At 36.6% G+C, this 20,307-nt stretch overlaps 3 protein-coding genes across 3 annotated transcripts; all 3 read left to right on the forward strand.

The window, feature by feature from the left end:
• Window positions 1–4,896: 4,896 nt before the first annotated feature.
• PKNH_0813300 (phosphoinositide-specific phospholipase C, putative) lies at window positions 4,897–9,669 on the forward strand (the record flags this gene model as incomplete). Its single annotated transcript, XM_039113977.1, has 4 exons — window positions 4,897–8,942; window positions 9,062–9,140; window positions 9,323–9,384; window positions 9,576–9,669. The coding sequence occupies 4 exons, from the start codon at window positions 4,897–4,899 to the stop codon at window positions 9,667–9,669; spliced, it is 4,281 nt and encodes a 1,426-aa protein (XP_038969611.1).
• A 2,113-nt stretch (window positions 9,670–11,782) lies between these two features.
• On the forward strand, window positions 11,783–17,881 carry PKNH_0813400 (conserved Plasmodium protein, unknown function; the record flags this gene model as incomplete). Its single annotated transcript, XM_002258738.1, has 1 exon — window positions 11,783–17,881. One exon carries the CDS (start codon window positions 11,783–11,785, stop codon window positions 17,879–17,881), a length of 6,099 nt encoding a protein of 2,032 aa, XP_002258774.1.
• Window positions 17,882–18,679: 798 nt separating this feature from the next.
• PKNH_0813500 (conserved Plasmodium protein, unknown function) lies at window positions 18,680–19,822 on the forward strand (the record flags this gene model as incomplete). The annotated part of the gene is made up of 3 exons (XM_002258739.1): window positions 18,680–18,924; window positions 19,119–19,349; window positions 19,708–19,822. 3 exons carry the CDS (start codon window positions 18,680–18,682, stop codon window positions 19,820–19,822), a joined length of 591 nt encoding a protein of 196 aa, XP_002258775.1.
• Window positions 19,823–20,307: the final 485 nt, after the last annotated feature.

Raw genomic sequence — 20,307 nt, forward strand, 5'->3', positions numbered from 1 at the left:
TTTGGCTAGTCAGCTCATCAGTCATGTTACGCATGGGTGGGGAGGCAATCCGCAGATGTACATGTATATAGACACACATAAGCTGTGTAAACATGGACTGTGTTTGTAAAGTGCAGTCGTCTTTTTTGTTTAATTTCGATGAGGTAGAAAAAAGAAGGCACTATCTTCCTTTTAATGGCGCAAGGAAGAGTTGTACATAGTTAATGTTACATAAGGAATGGTTACTTTTTTTTTTTTTTTTTTTTTTTTTTCAACTGTTATATATACTGATTAAAGATGATGACAAGTACGTTTTCTTTCCTTCTTATGCTCATATTTGTTGACGATGGGGAAAACTTAATTTCTTCAAACTGAAACAAGTAGATTTAAAATGTTATGAACTGGTACATTTGTTATTTTAATAATTTTTTTTGCATCTTTACCAATTCGTGTCATCATCTATATGTGCCCCTTACCTCCCTTACGCATATGTTTCATTTCCTCTTTTGATGTCTACATTTTAGAACAGCCATAAAAAAAAAAAAAAAAAAAACAACTTCTGTGCACAGAAAAAAAAAAAAAAAAAAAAGGGGGGGGAAGACGCAATTACAGAATCACGGGCGCGATGATGAAAAGTCTGCACTACCCTCACTTTACTAATTCCTTAAAAATGACAGACAGAATAAGGCAAATAGGTTTGAACGGCTGTCGTGGATTCTTAAGAAAGCAAAAAAAGTGGAAAGAGCAATATGCTGTATTTTTTACTTTTTAAAGACAAGGATTTTTTTTTTTTTTTTTTTTTTTTTTTTTTTACACCTTAACGTTCAGGCGAACACGTGAGTTTAAATGTGGCCAATAGGTGGTGGGGGAAATAAAACTCCGATAACCACCTAATGGAGTTAAAAATTACGCAGCATAATAAAAAGGTGAATTTTGTACTGTTTGATAAAAAAATGGACAAAGATGTCTACCTGCGACATTCATGTGTTTGCTGTAGAACGCACGTTAGGCCAATTTTGTTGGACTTTTTTTTTTTTTTTTTTTTTTTCCTTTTTTCCTCTTTTTCCTATGTTCTGCTATTAGGCGTTATTCTGTTTGGGGATTAAAATAGGGGGGAATTCCAGAACGCGCCTTTTTATTGTTCCTTTTTAAATTTATTCGCATAAACTTAGGGACACACCCAAGGGGATCAAAGAAAAAAAAAGAGTACCACAGAAATGTACATATATTTGTACTTACGTGAAGAATATTCCAACCCCGCGTAACAGCTATGTAACATAAGGCTTCTGTTTTCCAATGACACATATAATATCCTCCTCCCCAATTACCCCCGATAAAAAAAAGTGCAAACGCGCGGCGAGGAAGTACAGAACCCAGAATAAATCAGATCACTCTTTATTCATTACAACGTTGCTTTTTAGCGAATCAAGATTATATAATTTTGTACGGAAAAAATGGGAAAACCTTTTACCCATATATAAATGCATTCTTTTCCTTCGTTGGGGAAATTAGCATCGGAAGGAACAACGAATCTGTAGTTTCTCCGAAGTTTCAAGAAGGAACATACCATTACGCGTTTTTATTCTGTTCTTATTTTTACCTGACCAAGTTTATACATTCCATTATTTGTACATGAAAATTAGAGGCAATTTCTTATTTTTTGTATATTCCCTTGATGAGGGGTCTGTTCCTTTTTCGTGTCATCCAATGTTGGGTGGACAAACGGTATGGTTTTGTATTGTAGTACATGCTCTGCGCGTTTTTTGCGAAGCTCCAGTGTAAATAGATACATAGGTGCCCGCTCCTCCCTTATGTAAATCAAGCGCATCCCCACAGTGCCACAAATTCTGAGATCTCGCCTTTATCGGTGAAGGAATCATCCCATGGGAGATGCTGTCAACCTGTATATCATTTTTGCCGCAGTCACACAAAGGGGGGAAAAACACATCAAGGGGGAGCACCAAGATATGCAGCGTATATTTGACGAACCTACGGCAAGAACACGAGCGTACATATATAAAAATATATATAAATATATTATATATATAAATATAATATATATATAAATATATTATATATATGATATATATTAAATATATATCATATATATACATGCATAAAACTTCCTTATGCGAAGCCATCACCCCGGCGTAGGAGGTAACGGTTAACGATCTCGCGTTCCCTCGCGGCGTACTACAGTAAGCACTTTTTTTTTTTTTTTTTTTTTTTTTTTCTCACTACCACTACTACCACCATTTGGAGAAGTATTTACCATTTTGCCGGTTTGGCAATTTTTAAGGTATATGTGGTATGAAAGCGAAAAATGTGATTTACATATGAATACATTTTTAAGATGCACAAGGAATGAAGAGCATTTTATCTTCATCATATGAATGTATTTCTTGTCATTTTGAAATTTCATGAATTCACTAAAAAAAAGGCAGGAAAGAAAGGCACATTAGGTGGCAAGAGAAAAGGAAGGTAGATAAAAAAAAGGAAGAAAAAAAATGCATAGAAAAACCTACCAAAAGTGCCAGTAAAAAGCTTTTTATTAAAGCTTATAGAAAAAAAAAAAAAAAAAAAAAAAAAAAAGAGAGAAAAAAGTTCTCTTTCTTTTTGAGATTGCCCCTAAATGAGAAGTACATAATTATATCATTCCTTCACTTAACCTACATATTGATGGGGTTTGAAGCTCGTAACCCTCCCGTCGAGAATGTGCTTTGCCGCTTTATGTGAATGTCTGCCAACGTGCGCATGCATATATTTATGCGTACTTTTACATGCGTGCGTATATTTACGTATTGCTAAATTTTAATAATACTGCGCAGGAGTGGGTGGACATGTAATAAGCTCCATAGTGTTTCATTTTTCGTAGACATTTGTACACAAAAAGAGGGGAATTCAAAAGGGGATAATCGACTCTGGATGTAACAGACATCCGAAGTCCTGTATATGTGCAAGCCCCAGAGTTAGACCCCACGTCTGCCTTCACAAACGCACATAGTTGCGCCCACAAAATATGGAACGTGATTTACACTGCTTCTGTTTTTCGTTCCGCATTTCGTTTTATCATCCCTTTAGTAGTTAGAACTAGAAGGGGGTTCTCACTTCGTGTGAGCGTACATCGTATGAGTGTATGTTTTTATTTAATATGTACGTGCGAACGTGAAGTAAAGACTGACGCCGAAAATGCGTTGAGATATGATGATGCAGGGTAGCTTTCTCTTACATGCATCTTGAAGTGAATTTTTTTCTTTTTTTTGTTCATCCTTATTGTCAATACGTTACAGCCGCTACTACAGCTAACGCCACTGTAGGGGGCTGCTTCTCCCATTACGACCATCGCCATTGGCTTGTTTGATTTGCCGCCCTGTGTTGCGTGTCTTATGTCATGATAATTATGGCAAAGCGTGAATACCACCTTACAGAATGTGAATAAAAGTGGCACAGCCAACACCATGTAGTAAGAACCTCTGTCACGCTAATTTTGCTACTCCCCCATTTAGCTATCCCCTCGTTTTGCAATTCTCACTTTATTTTTACATTGTCATCGCTAATTGGCACACCCACTGCGAATCTCTTGAATCGAATTTATTGCAAGATAAATTTATCCACGTTTTTGTTGAAGCATTTAATGAGTACTTACGTAAAGCCGTGAATGTTACATTTTTATTTTATTTTATTTTTTTTTTTTTTCACCCCCTGGGAGAATCCCCAAGGATCATATGGTAGCCTTTACTTTTTGCCGTATTGACATTTTTCCCCTTCACATTTCCAAGCTCCTTTACCTACATTTGAGTTCGTTGTTTGCATTTCATGCCCGTGTGCGGATTTGTCTTCTTCTTGTGGACGACCAAACGCGGCTTCATCGTGTTATTTTTCGTCATTTTGTGTGGCACTATTTCTTGTTATTTATTTGCCAATTATACCATTTAACGGCTTACTCTGGGCACTAGGTAGCTGGCCACTTATTTTCCTTTTTTTTTTTTTTTTTTTTTTTAATTTTAAATGGAAATATTTTTACGTTATTTGTAAGGCACGGAGAATTTGCGCGTATGCCTACACGTACACACACTCATGTTCATGAAGAGAGCGTCCATGAATACTCCGACTTGCATACGCTCAGGTGTATATGAGATGCGATGCAGTCGTGCGTGTACAAAAACACTTACATATTTGCAAGGGCGCAACAAATGAATCGCATCAATATTTACACCCCTGTTTTCATACAAGTTACTGCTATGATATGTTGACTTACCCTGTTGAAACTACCCCGTTGAATTTACCCCATTGAGGCTACCATTTTTTTTGTTTTTTCCTGTTTCCCTTTATCCACTTTTTTTTTTTTTTTTTTTTTTTTTTTTCCACGGTGTGTTTATCAAGCTGAGCGCAAGCTGCTCATATAGCACCTTTCATTTTATTATCAACCCGGTAGGCTGATACGTACACACCACACATATTGTTAAACTTTTTACGTGTGCAGTTTTGGCATTTTGAGGATTGGGCGTTTAAATTTACGCATTCCTCCTCATCTTTTTTTTTTTTTTTTTTTTTTTTTTTTCCCCTCTCCCTTTTAATGCATACTGCTCAACGTGTGTGCTGAAATTTTAACACAACAGAAACTGGTATAGCAGAGTGTTTATCGGTCAGCCGTTCTGATAGGCACTTTTAAACACCAGGGGAAAGAAAAAAAAAAAAAAAAAAAAAAAAAAAAAAAGAGAAAATCCATCTGACAACACCGTCCTTTAGTTGGGTGGCCCTCTCGTTTGCTCTTTCACGGGGTGATAAGGCCTTGACCTTAACAGCATATAGCATTGTTCGTGTAAAGGTACGGGTCGCACACATAGACACGGAGAAAAAGAAAGAGGCAACGAATTGATAGACGGATAGAGACGTTTCCTTTCTTGCGTGTGCCTCATGAGCTTTAGTGAGAGTATACCCCTAGATACATGCAATGAAGAAATACAAAAAGACGATGATGCAATAGGTCTACTATCGGAGAGCGGAGGGGAAGACAAAAATGAGGAATCTGATTGGGTGAAGCAACATGACCGAAGTAGAGGAGAGGGGGGGAACCCCAGGAAGAAGGAAAAAGATTGCAACAAAAAGAACGCAGACGGTATTGACTCTAAACTCGGATTTGACATAAAAAATGTGTTGACACATGCGTACCTCCCCGTGTGCATAGAAAAAATGAAAGAAGGAGAGTATGTGTACAAATGGAATAGTAATAATATTTTTCAAAAGAAGACATTGAAATTCTTTTACCTAGATGTAAACAATTATTGCATACGATGGAATTCGAAAAAAAAAAAAAAAAAAGTAAAAGAAAATAAAAATCCAACTTTATATATATGGGATATCATAAAAATATTGGACGGATCAGAATCTTCCTTTTTTAAAAAAAAAGAAGAAGAAAAAAATTTGTCCATTGAAATTATTAGTGCCCAAAGGAATTTGAGAATTACTTTCCTCGACATACAGAGATGGAAGATGTGGCTCTTTGGCTTGATGTATTATCAGTACAAATTTATTAACAAAGGATCCGGAAAAAAGAGAATGAAGTCTTTCATATGTGAAGGGAATAAATTGTATGATAATTACATCATATCTGGTCTAAAGGATATTAATGCTTTGACCCTCTCTCAGCTGTACATTATTCTGAGGAGCCTGAACATTTATTTGAACATGAAAATTTTGTATCATTACTTTTCAATATATAAAAATAAAGGTACTGTTAACTACGTAGGTTTTACCAAAATTCTGGAGCACATTTTTTCAAATAAACATATTACCACATATTTTGATGTGTATAAGGGGAAAAATTCCAGCTGTATAGACAACAGGAACTTTATCGAATTTTTGATTGATGTGCAATGTGAGGGGAAATGTGAAGAGAGGATTTTCACTGGGCGTGAAGTGGACCGCGAATTCTCTATCCACAAGGGGGCGTGCGGAAAGAAGGAACTACAGGCGTTGCCATCGGGCCCTGTTATTTCCACCTCGGTTGGCCAAATGAAGGGAAGAGGAGATACCGATGAAGGAGTACGCCTTGCAATGGATCCTACCCTAAGGGGTGGTACAAAAAATGCAGAAAATAAATCTAAGGGAATCCATCAGATGAAGGAAGAAAAATGTGAATATAACCCCAACGGTGAAGCCAATTCCGTTGGTAATCACAAACCAAGGGGAGACCTCGTCTCGAATAATTCTGTGAGGAACAATTTTAGCAACTACCAATGTGGTGGCACGATTATAAAGAATATGAATAAGGAGGGGGTTAATCAAAATGAGTTCCACTTGGGTGTGGACACTTTACCAAATGCATTTCTCCTGCCGGACAAGTGGATACGTCAAGATGAAGACTACATCACGGTGTTAAATATACTGAGAGAAAAGCTAGGTTTGGGTTCCGTAAAGGGAGAGAAAGGCGTAAATCGGGATGCTTTCGCAACCGGCGTGGGCTACCACAGCGATACCCTCAATGGGAATAAAAGGTGGGACAGTACAAACAATAGGCGCGGCTATCGCAGCAATCACAGTGGTCACAACAGTGACAGCGCTGAAAACGTCAAAAGGGGTATTTCCTATGGTGGAAAATGCACCTCCCCAGAGGAGCACGAACGTAATGCACAAAACGAATCCTACTACATTAGAGCCAAAGCAATATATAAACTGTTAAACACGATAAAGAAATACAACATCCCATTTGTTATGATTAATGAAGATAAACATTATTTAACACAGATCGGGTTGGTATATTTCCTGTTGTCAAAAGAAAATAGTATAATGTGCCCAGAGTACTCCAAGGTTTATCAAAATATGAATTTACCACTATGTAACTACTGGATTAATAGCAGTCACAACACATACCTTGGCAGAAAGCAAATCTTTAGCTCAAGCAATATCGAACAATATATTTATATTCTGATAGATGGATGTAGATGTGTCGAATTCGATTGTTATTATTTTAACAAAAACATCGTTGTTTATCATGGCTTCTATGGATATAAATTAACATCTTCTATCCTCTTCTGTGACACCCTCATTGCATGCAAGCTGTTCGGATTTACAACCTCCCCCTTCCCCATCATCTTGTCGTTAGAAATTCACTGCAAAAATAAGCACAAAAATTTAATTGCTAAAATATTAATATGTATTTTAGGTAATCAGTTGTATATTCCAAAAAGTAGAGACGAAATTAATAACATAACTCCACATAACTGTAAAAACCGATTTTTAGTAAAATATAAACATTTTGAAAATAATGATAATTCGGGCTTCTACTTCATCTTTGAGGGTCTACAGAGCGTCATGTACGATGAGCTCGGATACATTTCCGACATCGTTGGCGAAGAGGATGAGGATACAGAGGAAGAGGATGGTCATATGGGGGGCGTACACAACAACGTTCTCCGTGATGGGAGCGCTGAAAGTGGTGAGAGTGACAATAGTGATGAAAATCATGTTTACAGAAACGACGATGATGATGTGCAGAGAAACCATAAGCACAGCTATCGCAAAAGCCCAAATCACCGTGATGATGATGATGACATTGAGAAAAAATTCGACTCGTACATAAAAAACAGCATTCAGAAGGGGTACATCCACGAACGGAAAAAGCGAAACATGTACATGAGCAGTTTGTGCCATGATCCTGATGCTGTGGAGGAGGATCAGCGAGATCATTCGCCACGACGTGATGTGAACCATCAAGTGGTAAAGGGCACGAAGCTTTGGAGGAACAAAAAGGGAAAAGATCAGAGTAGGTGGTCCACTCGGTTGGAAGATGATAATAACCTAGGTAATGCCCATATAAATGGTACCCCTGAAGAAGGTGATGAAAATGCTGATGGTGGTATGGCCCCTTTGGCTAGCCAGAAAATGGGAAATAAAACGCACGGAGATAGCGAAAAGAAAATTGAAAATCAAAACGCAAGAAATAATAACATACTAAATGAATACTCCTGCTTGAAGGGATACGCGTTTCAGAATTTTTGCGAAAATAGAACATACAACGAAATATGTTCCATTAGTGAAAATAAGTTTATCAAGTTGATTAAGAAGAATGAAGATGAGATAATAAAATATAACCAGAAAACCTTGACGAGAGTGTACCCGTCTGGGACAAGACTGGCATCCACAAATTTTAATCCACTGATTTTCTGGAGCGCAGGAATCCAATTTGTGGCGTTAAATTATCAGTACAATGGGCTTAGCATGCTTCTGAACAAAGGAAGGTTTCTAGAAAATGGAGGAAAGCACTCAGGGTACATCCTAAAGCCAGAAATTTTACGGTTTAATGAAAAAAAGGATTATAGTATTTTGCACCTCGATCTGCAGATACTGTCTTTGCACCAGATAAACTTATTATTTTCCATTAAAAATAAATACCAAGAGAAGAAATTAAAGAAAAAATTATTCAAAATGGATATGATACAACATATTCAGACACACAAAAAAATTAACAAAAAAACGAAAAATTTTAAGCATGTACAAAAATTAGAGAAGGAAAAAAAAAATTTCTTTTTCTCAGATGTACAATCTGATGACAATAAAAAAATAAAAAATATAAGTCACGAATTTCTCATGAAAAAATTTAACGATAATGATAATGACGTTAATTATATTCATAGTAAATGTTCCAATGTGGAGGAGAAATATGAGGATATGTTATCAGAATATAAATCCTTCCTATTATGTTCTTCCCTCTCGCACAGCAGTAGCTTTAACAGTTGTAGCAGCCATACTACTGCATCCAATAATGGTAATACAGATTCGACTAAGAATACTTCATCCAAATCCAAAAATAGGAGTTTTTATCAAACTTTTGAGGAGTTGAAGAAGGCAAACAATTTATTTTTCTACTTGTATGTCACTATATCCGTGCACGGCTACAATGAAAACAAGTACTACTTCAAGACGGAGATCGCCAAGGTTAACTTTTACGACCTCAACTATTGGTAGGGCTCCTTTGCGTACAGATTACCATTCATGTTGATAGTGGCGCATGTAGATGTGTACATTTACAATTACCCCTGTTTACATTCCGTTGATATTTTTCCCCACCCCCTCCTTGCAGTTGGTCAAAGCCATCAATGTTCCAAATGAAAATAATGTACCCTTCACTGGCCCTCATTGTGTTTGAGCTGAAAACTTATGTAAGTTAACAAAGACAATTACGGCGAAGTTGTTAGAAGATGCTTACCATGTTGTCTACTGTTATAAGACATTCTTTCGCGTAATAGGGATCCCCCCCCCTCCATTGGGGAAGTCACAACGTATTTTATTTTTATTTTATTTAATTATATTTATTTTTTTTTTTTTTAATCCCTCTGTATAGGACACCGTAAAAAGCGAGCTCATTGCTTGCGCCTGCTTCCCAGTTAAATGCCTCCGAGAAGGGTAAAGCAGACGTGACCCTCCCCCCCTTCCTAAAGGGAGAGTAGAATAGTGGGGTCGTAACGGATAAGATTTACCATGATATGCCCAGGCGTATATGATTTCCATTTGTATTTTCCTACACAGTTTTTTTTTCTACTACATTTTAATTTTTTTTTTTTTTTTTTTTTTTTTTTTTGCCTCCACCTTTGCAGCATCCGATTTGTTCCTTTGTGCGACAAGTATTTGAAGGACATAAAAGGATCGGGCATTTTGGTTAATCTAAAAATTGGCACAAACAACAGCTGAAGATTCCAAAATGTTACACATCCACGCTTGCGTTGTTCGTGCAGACGGCACACATGCAGAAAAATTAACCTATCATATAAACGATTTCAAGGGTGTTTCATCACCAGCCTTTCCTTTTTTTTTTTTTTAAATAATGTTTAGTTTTTAATAATATTTTGTAAGAATGACGATATTATTTGTTATAATGAACTCATTTTTTGTCGCTTTTTTTTTTTTAATTGTACATTTATGTATGTCCCTGTTTATGTATATATATGTAAATATGCACACATGCATATACATCTTATTTGTTCACCCTATTTTCTCACCAATGTGTTATTTTATTTATTTTTTTTTTTTCCATGCAATACTGTTTTATCCTTCATTTTACAAACCTCTTCTACAAATCATGGGAAGAATTGTGTTGGCAGTACTTCTAAAAGAAAGTGCGTTGTGCACACTTAAGTTTGTGCCCCTCTACCCAGTACATACATTTGCGTATATGCGTACATATGTAAGGAAAGGAGCATCAAAAAAAAAAAATGTGAAGAACAAAAAAATGTTAATTACATTTATTCGTACGAAATTGTGTTATGTTCCTATAAACTGAATACTTATGTCTCGTACGGGGGTAGGAACGACGTTTTTAATAAGTGGTTCAAGAGGAACAATATACATGATTATGCGAATACCTGTTTTATAAATCCTGCTTAACACCTTTTTACACGCTTCTACGAAATGCTCCCCACTTTGGTATGTTTGTATATGGAATGTTGCATTTTACTATTTTTTTTTTTTTTTTTTTTTTTTTTTTTTTTTGTATAGTTACACCCGAAATTTTTTTTTCAGCGCGAACCTTAAAGAACGTGTTGTTTACCCACGGCAATGCTTTACTGATCCGTTTAAACGTTTTAAATTGATCCTATAGAAGATCGTTCCTACTTCACTCCCCCACCCGTTCATTATGATTATGGATGCTTCCTGATCACCTACGTATGTGCATATATTCGTTCCACGCGCCTAGGGCATGTCACACGGTATGCGCTTCATCGCCCCAAACTGGGCTACCCTTCTCACACCACCCATGTGTATATATGTGAGCCCAACACACGGTCGACCTAAGTGTAAACACCCCAACGAATACATACTTATCTCCATGCGTTTACACCCACGTTATTTTACGCTGCATGCTTAATGCCATATGCTTGCACGCCCTCACGCAGACATGTGAACACTAGAAAAAAGCATGCGCACCAACGCTATTACCCACGGGGATACCCAACTTTTTGGAACTTTTTCATTTTTTTTTTTTTTTTTTTTCTTTTGCCCTGAGCCTGAACCTGAACCATTTTCAAAATAAAGCACAATAATTTGACCTAACCAACCACAATGAAGTGGTGAAAAATAAAAAGGGGAACGACTTAATAAGCAGGTTACCAACTGTCGAGGAAGGGTGTAATCGAGCGTTCGAGAATGTGTGCCTACTTATACGGACGAGTGAAGCGCGCTGCTCATTCTGCTTACCTTGCGTGCCCTATTTGGCAAGGAGGGGGAGTTTTCACGAACCGGGCCTGCCACGAGTATTCCCGTTAAGAAGAAATACACCAAGTGATGGCATACGGAGTGATCCACTCCAAGGGCAAAAGCTGTGCAAAGAATAAACCACATTTGCGCATTCATTTTCTCCACCCATTAGTGGAACATGTAAAAATATGTGTGATGTTTAAATTTATATATATTTTTTAATTTACCATTTATCGTCGGGTTACAATTTTTTAAGGATATATTTTTTACATATACATATATATATATATATATTTTTTTTTGTCACTTTGAATTGAGATTTAAACTGTACATGAATTATGCAACATATGAACGAACACACACATTGAGTTGCATCAAAATCGCGCACAGAATAGGATGGAGCATATAGTTCACGACCCTATGCAAGGAGAGTAACTGTTCCACGACTTGTACTTACATGCGCATCGTATAGGTGAATACGCTTTCGCATGAATACCCTTATATACACCCACAGGCACATACAACTTTGTGTTTCCACGACGCGTGGAATATCGGGAACGCCCTGACAGTAGTGACAGAAAATAAGTACCCCCGAGGACGGACGCCAAATATGAAAAACGCAAATGGAAATACACGTTCACTTACGTGCAAGGAGAATGTAGAAGAAAAGAAAAAATGGCTAAGTACAATTAAGGGAGACGACACAATCCACTTCAAAAAAGGGGTAGACAGCAAGAACTTGAAAAATATAGCCTTGTCATTTTTTAAAGAAAAAAATATCTACAATGAGGAAAATGTGGCGATCTTAAATGCCTTCTGTAAGGAAAAATTAGACGATCATCTCGTAAATGAGGAAATTGTTGAATTCCTACAGAAGGCGTTTTTCCTGTATGAATATTTTATTAAAGAAAAAAAAAAGAACAAAATTAGCAAAAAGGAATTTATTGAAAATGTGTGTGAGTGTTGCAGAAGAATATTTTTAAAAAATATTATAAAAAATGAAAAAGAAATTTTAGATTTTTTGCTAAAAAATTTAATCAACTTTATTAACCAACATTCCTTCTTTTCTATATATCAGTCTCTATACAACATCTCACAATATCAAAATAAAAATTTCAGAAGGGCTAACGAATATGCAGAGGGAAAGTTCCAGTTGCTTCTTAACGTTGTGAGGAGGGAAGTGAAGGGGGGAAGTTTACTTGTTAATGATAACAGATTCAATTTGGAAGCACTTTATCTGCCAGATGAGAATGACGAGAAGGAGATGAGGGAATACTATGCCAAAATAGTGACCAGTGAACAACAAGGGGGAAAGGGGACCACGAAGGGAAGCAGCAAGGAGGAAGAGACGATCACGAAAAAAGGCGGAAAAGAGAGAAAAAAAGGCGCAATATTAAAAAGCATAGGCAACCGTGATGTTGGTAACCAGGCTGGAGAGACGTGGACACCAGAAGCGATCGCAGAAATGGAATACCTAGACAAAGAATTGAGTTGCTTCTACCTGTTCCTGTATTTCCAATCTTGCTTCGAAAACATCAATTTTTACTTAATAGAAAAATTTATCGAAAATTACTACATTAGCCAAGGCAAGGAGAACATCTACAAGGAGCTATTTTTGTTTTTGTTTTTAATTTACAAAGATAAGATGCACAGCGTTGTGGATGGTATTTTGATCAACACGATAAATTATTTAAGCAAAGCAAATGATACAGAAGTGAGAAAAAAAAAAAAACTATTAAATGAGGAAGGGGAGGTGATGGACCAAAAAGTACACCTTACAGATTATTTGTTCTACTTCGAACTGCTTATAAATATTATCACGTTCAAAAATCTGCAGTATAAAAATAATTACGAATATTACATACACATGCTGAAATTACTTTACGAAAATGACCAGTTGCAGGAATTATTCACATCATCACTGTTTTTCGTTTTTATTAGTACCGATGAAGGCGCTGTGAGAAATGTGCTGCTAGCCAATTTTTCAAAATACCATTCTAGAAAGCATGAACATTTCTCGAAATTTTATATTCACCTGAAAAATGTGTTTCGTTTTATATACGATATTGATAGCGACCACTTAGTTTACAACCACACTACATTTAACGGTGCACCTATTTCCCCTTTTTTGCACCCCCCAGAAAGTGAGGAAAAGAATCAGGGGGATTACACCACTGGTGTGAGAGTGAAGCAGGAGTACCTTCCCTTTGTGGCAGATAATATACACATAGACAAATATATATGTGCATTTTTTAAAGAAGCTTACTACATCATTAGCAGGAGCAACACGGAGTACTTTTGTCAAGTGACAAATTTGTATCTACACATTTATGACCACATCTTCAACAAGCTAATAAATATCATTTACGAAAATGAAATGAATTTGAATGACGAATTTTTTCAGATCTGTGAATGTATTCTCAGACCCTTTTTATTTATTTACGTTGAATTATTTAATAATTTTTTGGAAAAATATAAAGAGAAAATATTTAACGAACGATTGATGCTATCCTTTGCATTTATTAAAAAGTATCTTTTTAAAAGTTTATATGAGAAAGCTTTCCAACAGAAGGATCTCTTCTACGTCATTTATCAATTTTATTTTTTGCTCTACGCTCTCAAATACAACTTCCGAAACTTTTTAACTGCGCTCGTTATGACCAAGCGGAAAGTAACACACCAACTTCAATTATTCCTTAAACTGAAATATCAGAATTGCACAAATATGCCCAGCAAATCACTATCTCGCGATGGAGGGAGGAATGCTTTGCAAGACACATCGCACGGAGAGGGAGAACACAACAGCAGTAGCACCAGCGATGAGGGTAATGATCACAACTGTAGGCGTGGGCAGAGTCAAAAAAAGAAGGACCAGGAAGGGGGGCACACAAAGAACAAGCGTAATAGGCAAAAAAAAAGACACCCATCAGGAGAACATCAAGAGAGTGAACAGTCGGACAACTACTCGTCAGAAAACTCAATGGACAGTTCGCTCCAAATCGTGGAGAACAGTTTGGAAAAGCCACATAGCAATGAGGAGAAGGAAAAAAAGAACATAATAAATTTTTTTCAGAAAAATTACTGGACACTGAAATATTTCGAGGCAAACACGGAAAAGAAGTTGGATGAGTTCTGCTCCCCTGATTTTAGCGTACCTTTGGTGATGAAGGAGACGCCCAAGCTGAAGAAGCGTAGTGTTAGTAACAACCAAAGCGATAAGAAAGAGAAAAGCACTGGTGATGGCGGAAGCGCAGACGGACGAGAAGGGGCAAGCACGAAGGGGTACGACCCTACAAAAGACGAAGACCAAAAAGGGAGATTCGTAAGAAAGTTACATTCCTTCTTCGCCAAAAAAAATGAAGTAGATAAACTCATCAATGAGCTCTTTCTGAACAATAAGGACAATGTGTATAGCAAAATTTTAAAAACCAATTTGGCAATAATAAAACAACTAGCTAACACCCGCATGGATGTACTCTATCCCATTTTTAACGCCAGTCTGGTGTTCCTATTTGACGACTTTTATTTCTTCATCATACAAAATATAAAATTAGTCATAGAGGGAAAGGAAAAAAAACTCTCCAATCATAAAATATTTTTAAATATGTCCTTCATTTTACTGCACACATTCGTGAAGGATGTGAAGGTGGAGAAGTACCTCGTGTCCATTTTTTACATTTTAAGATTGTCACTAAATAAAATTAGGAAAATAAAAATAATAGATCAACAGAAAACACAGGGAAATAACGTCAACGAGGTATATAATAAAAATACGAAGAAATTTGAAAATAATGTAAAATATTATAACCTTAGGAAGGATAAGGATTTGGTAAAGGCGAACATATCGGAGATGGAAGAAGAAAATGAGAACTCGGACGAGTTGCAAATCTCCGCTGATAAAAGAGCCATTTCTACACTGCACAAGATTGAAGAAAAGGTAAAATTGTACCAGAACATTTTTTATATATTTTTAAAATTAGTTCAAAACATTTTGAAGGAAAATAACTTGTACTACAACTTCAAATTCATCATTTATGATATTTTATTTTGCGAGTTTTCCAACAAAGGAATCATCTTCTCGTGCATGAAGTGCATTCTGGACAGGGCCAGGGTGGAGGAGGTTTACGCCTACAGCTTGGCGATGCTCAGCGGGATGGAGCATGAATTGGGGGGCGCAGATAGCGCAGCGGACAACATGACGAACAACGTAACGAACAAGGCAACGAACAAGGCAGCGGACAAGGCAACGAACAACATGACGAACAACGGAACGAACAACATGACTGACAGCATGACGGACAACATGAGTGACAACGTAACGGCTCCACCAAACCGCAGCCACCTCTCGCGCATCCTGTCCACGGGGAATTCCTTCAAAGTGAACTTCTTCGAACCCAGCCACGCGAGCAGACGAAAGGTTTCTTCCCTCTATATCAATGTGATAATACTGTATTTTATCCTTACCCAGAAGAACAAGAACAACGAAAAAAGCAAACTGTACGACAACTACCTAAAGATGAGTGTGGACGACTACTACAGCATTGCCAACAAGGTACTGTGTCTTTTGTACACGAAGGAGGCACAAAATGCTTACTACGAGAGATACTTGAAATATTTATGCTTAAAAATTTTAAAAAAAATTTACTGCCTCATATCTATAAAAGAAGCAGACATGTACTTAACACACCTGAAGGGGAACAGCGCAGAGGATATAATTTTTGAAGATGAAAAACTGAAAAAGATTAACCGTTTTAAAGAGGAGCTAATTGGTTTATTTAGGATTTTATCAAATTACGAAATTAAGAATTATTTTGACAAGAAGAGTGGACATAAAACAAGCTCAGAGGAGTACAAATTTTTCTTTTTAAAAAATTTATCCTGTAATAATAATGTATTGAAGAATGATAATGTCTGCTTCATGATCAGCTCCTTACTTTTTGTGTTCAGCCTAAGGTACGACAAGACAACTTTCTACAAAATAGTGTACATTATTTTAGTAGAAAAAAATGAAAACAAAAATTATATTTTAGAAAAAGTAATTTCCTCTGTAAAGAAATTCATCAAACTGGCAGATACATACAACTGTGTGCATAAGGAAAATAAAAGAAGGAAAATAAGATTACCCGATCATATAACAAACTATTCTGTCCTCTTGTATACAGTCAGAACGAGCATTCTTCTACTCCTTCTAATGGACAGTAACAGTATTAACAAACCAGCACTTGTTCAGGAAAATTATATTACCTACCCGAACTTTCGAAGTTATTATATAAAGAAGAAAAACATTAAGAACTACTACACACAGTTAAACTTGTTGCTCTTTAGAATTTTCTACAGTGAAAAAATATTGCCATACTTCTTCAAATTATTTTTTAGTACATTATACCTTATATCTTTTAGAAAATTGAACCAAAATAATTTTTACTTTTTCGAGAAGATGATGTTCAATCTAAAGGAGGACGCAGAAATTAGTCCGACGGGTGGAGCGGCAAAACAAGGGAATCCCGCGGCTGCAGGGGAGAACGTACTCAACGGAAGCGAAGACAAATCCTTGCATCTACAGGATGATAATAGTATTAATCTAAGTGAAAAGTCGAAGGGGCAATCGTCCAACCAGACAGACGGGAAAAATGACAAAGCCGACAAAAAAAATAAGAAGGTGGGAAAAGAACATGTGGGAGGCGAAAAGAATAGAGACAGGGACATAAAACCAGTGAAACGCAGTGCAGGAGTGAAGAGAAAACACCTGGAGGAGGAGAAAAATTCGGACCAACTTTCAGAACAACTTTCGGATGAACATTCGGATGAACATTCGGAGGATGTTCCCGAAGAGGAAAGCACCGCTTCCGAAGAAATGAATAAAAATTATCGGGCAATTTTGCGAAGTCGTAATGGGAAAACGACCATGTTGAAGAATATGCAGAACGAAAAAACAAACCATGTGGATAAAAAGTACATAAAAATTGAAGACAGCTCGAGTAGCAACTCAACGTCTGACTCAGATGTGTCTTTCAAAATAGGAACAAAAAAGAAGAACACTCGAAAAAATATGGACGCAAATAATAATGCTCCCAGTGGGAAAAAAAAAAGGAAGGTGCCTTCCAACAGTTCCGAAAATACAACAACTGAGGAGAAGAAACGAACGCAGACAGGGACATACCCACAGGAGAAGATGCAAAAACAGACATTTAGCAAGCGGGAAGAAGTTAAAGGGGATATGGTGGATCAAACAGGTGGATTGACTGTGGTGGAAGAAGAGGATGAGAGAGACACTGGCGAAAGTCTAGGAGTGGGTGCACCAACCGGTGCTGCAACGGGGGATGGAAGTGACTCCACGGAAAACTTTCAATTCAACGGATCGCTGTCCTTAAAAATTTTAAACCATTTCATATTTATCTGCAAAGGCTTCCATGAGGACTTGGAGATCAAAATATACAACGGTGTAATAGCATGTTTAAAGGAAAATCAAAACGACAAGGAAAAATTGAAAAATATTTTAAGTCTTCAGTTCAGTGAAGACGAAAAGAATTCCACGAAGTATAAGAAGAAATTGCAACTGCTGAGAATTATTCAGACAAAAATTATCTTCCTCACTTTTATAAAAGATAATTTAAAAAAGAGGAAATCGCTCATATCACGAATGAGTGAATTGAACTTGAATATTTTTAGAAACAAACCCATGTTTAACATTGAATTAGATTTCGTCTGAGGGAGGGGGGAAGAATGTAATGAGCCACTTTTCATATTGATATCTACCTTTTTTTTTTTTTTTCTTTTTTTTTTTCTGCTAGATTTTGCAAAATTTAGCAACCAGCGAGGGTATCGTAGAATGTGTACATTCCAACACATGAATGTATGACATATGTATGGCATATGTATGTGCATATGTGTACAAGCGAATCAAGAAAAATGGGAAAAAATATTTTTTACTTTTCATTTATAGCGGGAAAACACCCCCACCCCCCCTATGCCTGCACATGACAACGGGGGGTGCTGCATTCCCCCTTTTTTTGATCATCCCGGTTTTCTATGCAATTTACTCCAAGTTGCGCCGCACAACTTGTGAGTGTATTTAAAAATTACAATTGTGAAACGATCTTGTATTATTTTCTCTTCACTCTAGGGAAAAGATAAGAATTTTTTTTTTTTTACATTTTTTTATATGTTTCTTGCTCATATATATAGCATCCCATTTTTTATGAAGATGCAAAAAAAGGGGGCTGTGTTTTATTTTTCTCCACTGCTCATTTATGTATTCTGCCACATGGATAAATCATATATGCAAATTCCCCCCTATATATATATGTATATGTATTTTTGTTTCTTCGCACTGTCAAGCTTAACTATAACGCTATATTTACTACGGTTTAACCGAGCACTATGAAGCAAATAATTTGCCAATAACACTCTCGCAATAGGATCTTAACAACTTCTCACATGTATATACACATGTACAAATAATTATGCAAGCCCGCATATGTGTTATTGGTTTCCCCTCTTTTATAAAATGAAACTTTTTTTCCTCCTTTTGTTCTGTGCCCTTTTAAAAAGCGCCATTTGCGAAATCAAAGAATTAAGTTATCACGAATTTCACCGAATGTTAACCACAGAAAAAAAAGATCCAAAAAAAACATATGCTTTTGATAGTAAGCCAAAATTTAAAAACGTAAATTATTTTCAGGATTTCTTATATTTGAAGACCGATGTTGATTTCGTTCTATATGTCTATGCCAAGTGGGACACAGACTCAAAGTACTGTTTTGGATTGGACGCATGGGAAAAGCACGCGTGCAGGATACAGGCGCGGGCTGCACGCATGAAGGCGCAAGTTCGCCAATAATCAAGTGCAAATCGCTATGCACGTGTGTGTGTGTACTTTTATAACCTTCGTCACTCCCCCCGCTTTATCCTTTTACTTCTTCCCCCCCCCCCCCCCCTATGCGCAGTAACCTGATCACTGTTTTCCGCGAAGTTGAAAGAATAATCGCGGAAAATAAAATAAAAATCGATTTCTACACCTTCAACATTGATAATGCCAAGGAGTTGTGCAATTTTATGAATATCAAAACTTTACCTGTTATACTATATGTCTCATCTGTGCATAAGAAGAAATACAATTCCCTCCTTTACAAAGCTTTGAGCTCGAGCAAGGATGTGAGAATAAGCAACGCCTTCAGGTAAAGCGGAAAAAAAAAAAAAAAAAAAAAAAAAGGAACATAAATCAGTGCGTACTAATAACATAATAGGGCTGTCACTCCCTAGTGGTCATTGGAACCCTCATTGTTTGGTTATCTGCCAACGTGTCTACTTAACTGTCATGCGTTCATGTTCGGAAAAGATTATGTACTATTTCATTGTTCCTTGTTATGTACTGCCTGACCACGTGTGTGTCCAATTTTGCGGATAGAATTATTCTGTCTCGTTGAATTGGTGAAAATCATCATTGGCCATTTCTGCGCAATCCATATTACATTATACGTCATTCCCCCCCCCTTTATTCACCTGTTTTCCATCCCTTTTTTTCCCCCCTCGAAGATACAATGGAGACATGTACTGCTACGAATACATCGTGGAATGGATAGAGGCACACCACTACTTCACCCGAGGGGTCATGTTAGTAAAAAAATTATTTCAGTGGAAGAAAAAGTAACCATGGCGCTGATTATTTGTTAGACTCATATTTTTTTTATTTATTATTTTTTTTTTTTTTTTGCGTACACATGTGATTCAGTTTGTCATTAGTGTTTTGAAGGATGTGCGTACAACATACTATGCTATCGCGTATCCCGAGTATTCATTTGTACATCTCCTTGCCTTGTAAAATTAGTCAAAAGAAGGGAACCCCCCATTTTTTTTTTTTTTTTTTTTTTTTTTTTTGCGTACACGTGTGATTCAGTTTTTAAAAACAGACATTTGTGTAAAAGTAATCAGTGGGCAATGGCCTTTTTTTTTTTTTTTTTTTTTTTCTCAAGATGGATGGGGATGTCTATATATGCGCACACGTAAACATGCAAACTTATAAACATAAGTTTCTGTGATAATATGCGAACGCATACATGCACCAAGACGAACACATCCATTTTAATATGCGCATTCGTACTAATACGCGTATAACCTTCTTTTTTTTTTTCGTGA

The sequence above is a fragment of the Plasmodium knowlesi genome (genome assembly GCF_000006355.2).
Source record: "Plasmodium knowlesi strain H genome assembly, chromosome: 8".
Lineage (NCBI taxonomy): Eukaryota > Apicomplexa > Aconoidasida > Haemosporida > Plasmodiidae > Plasmodium > Plasmodium knowlesi.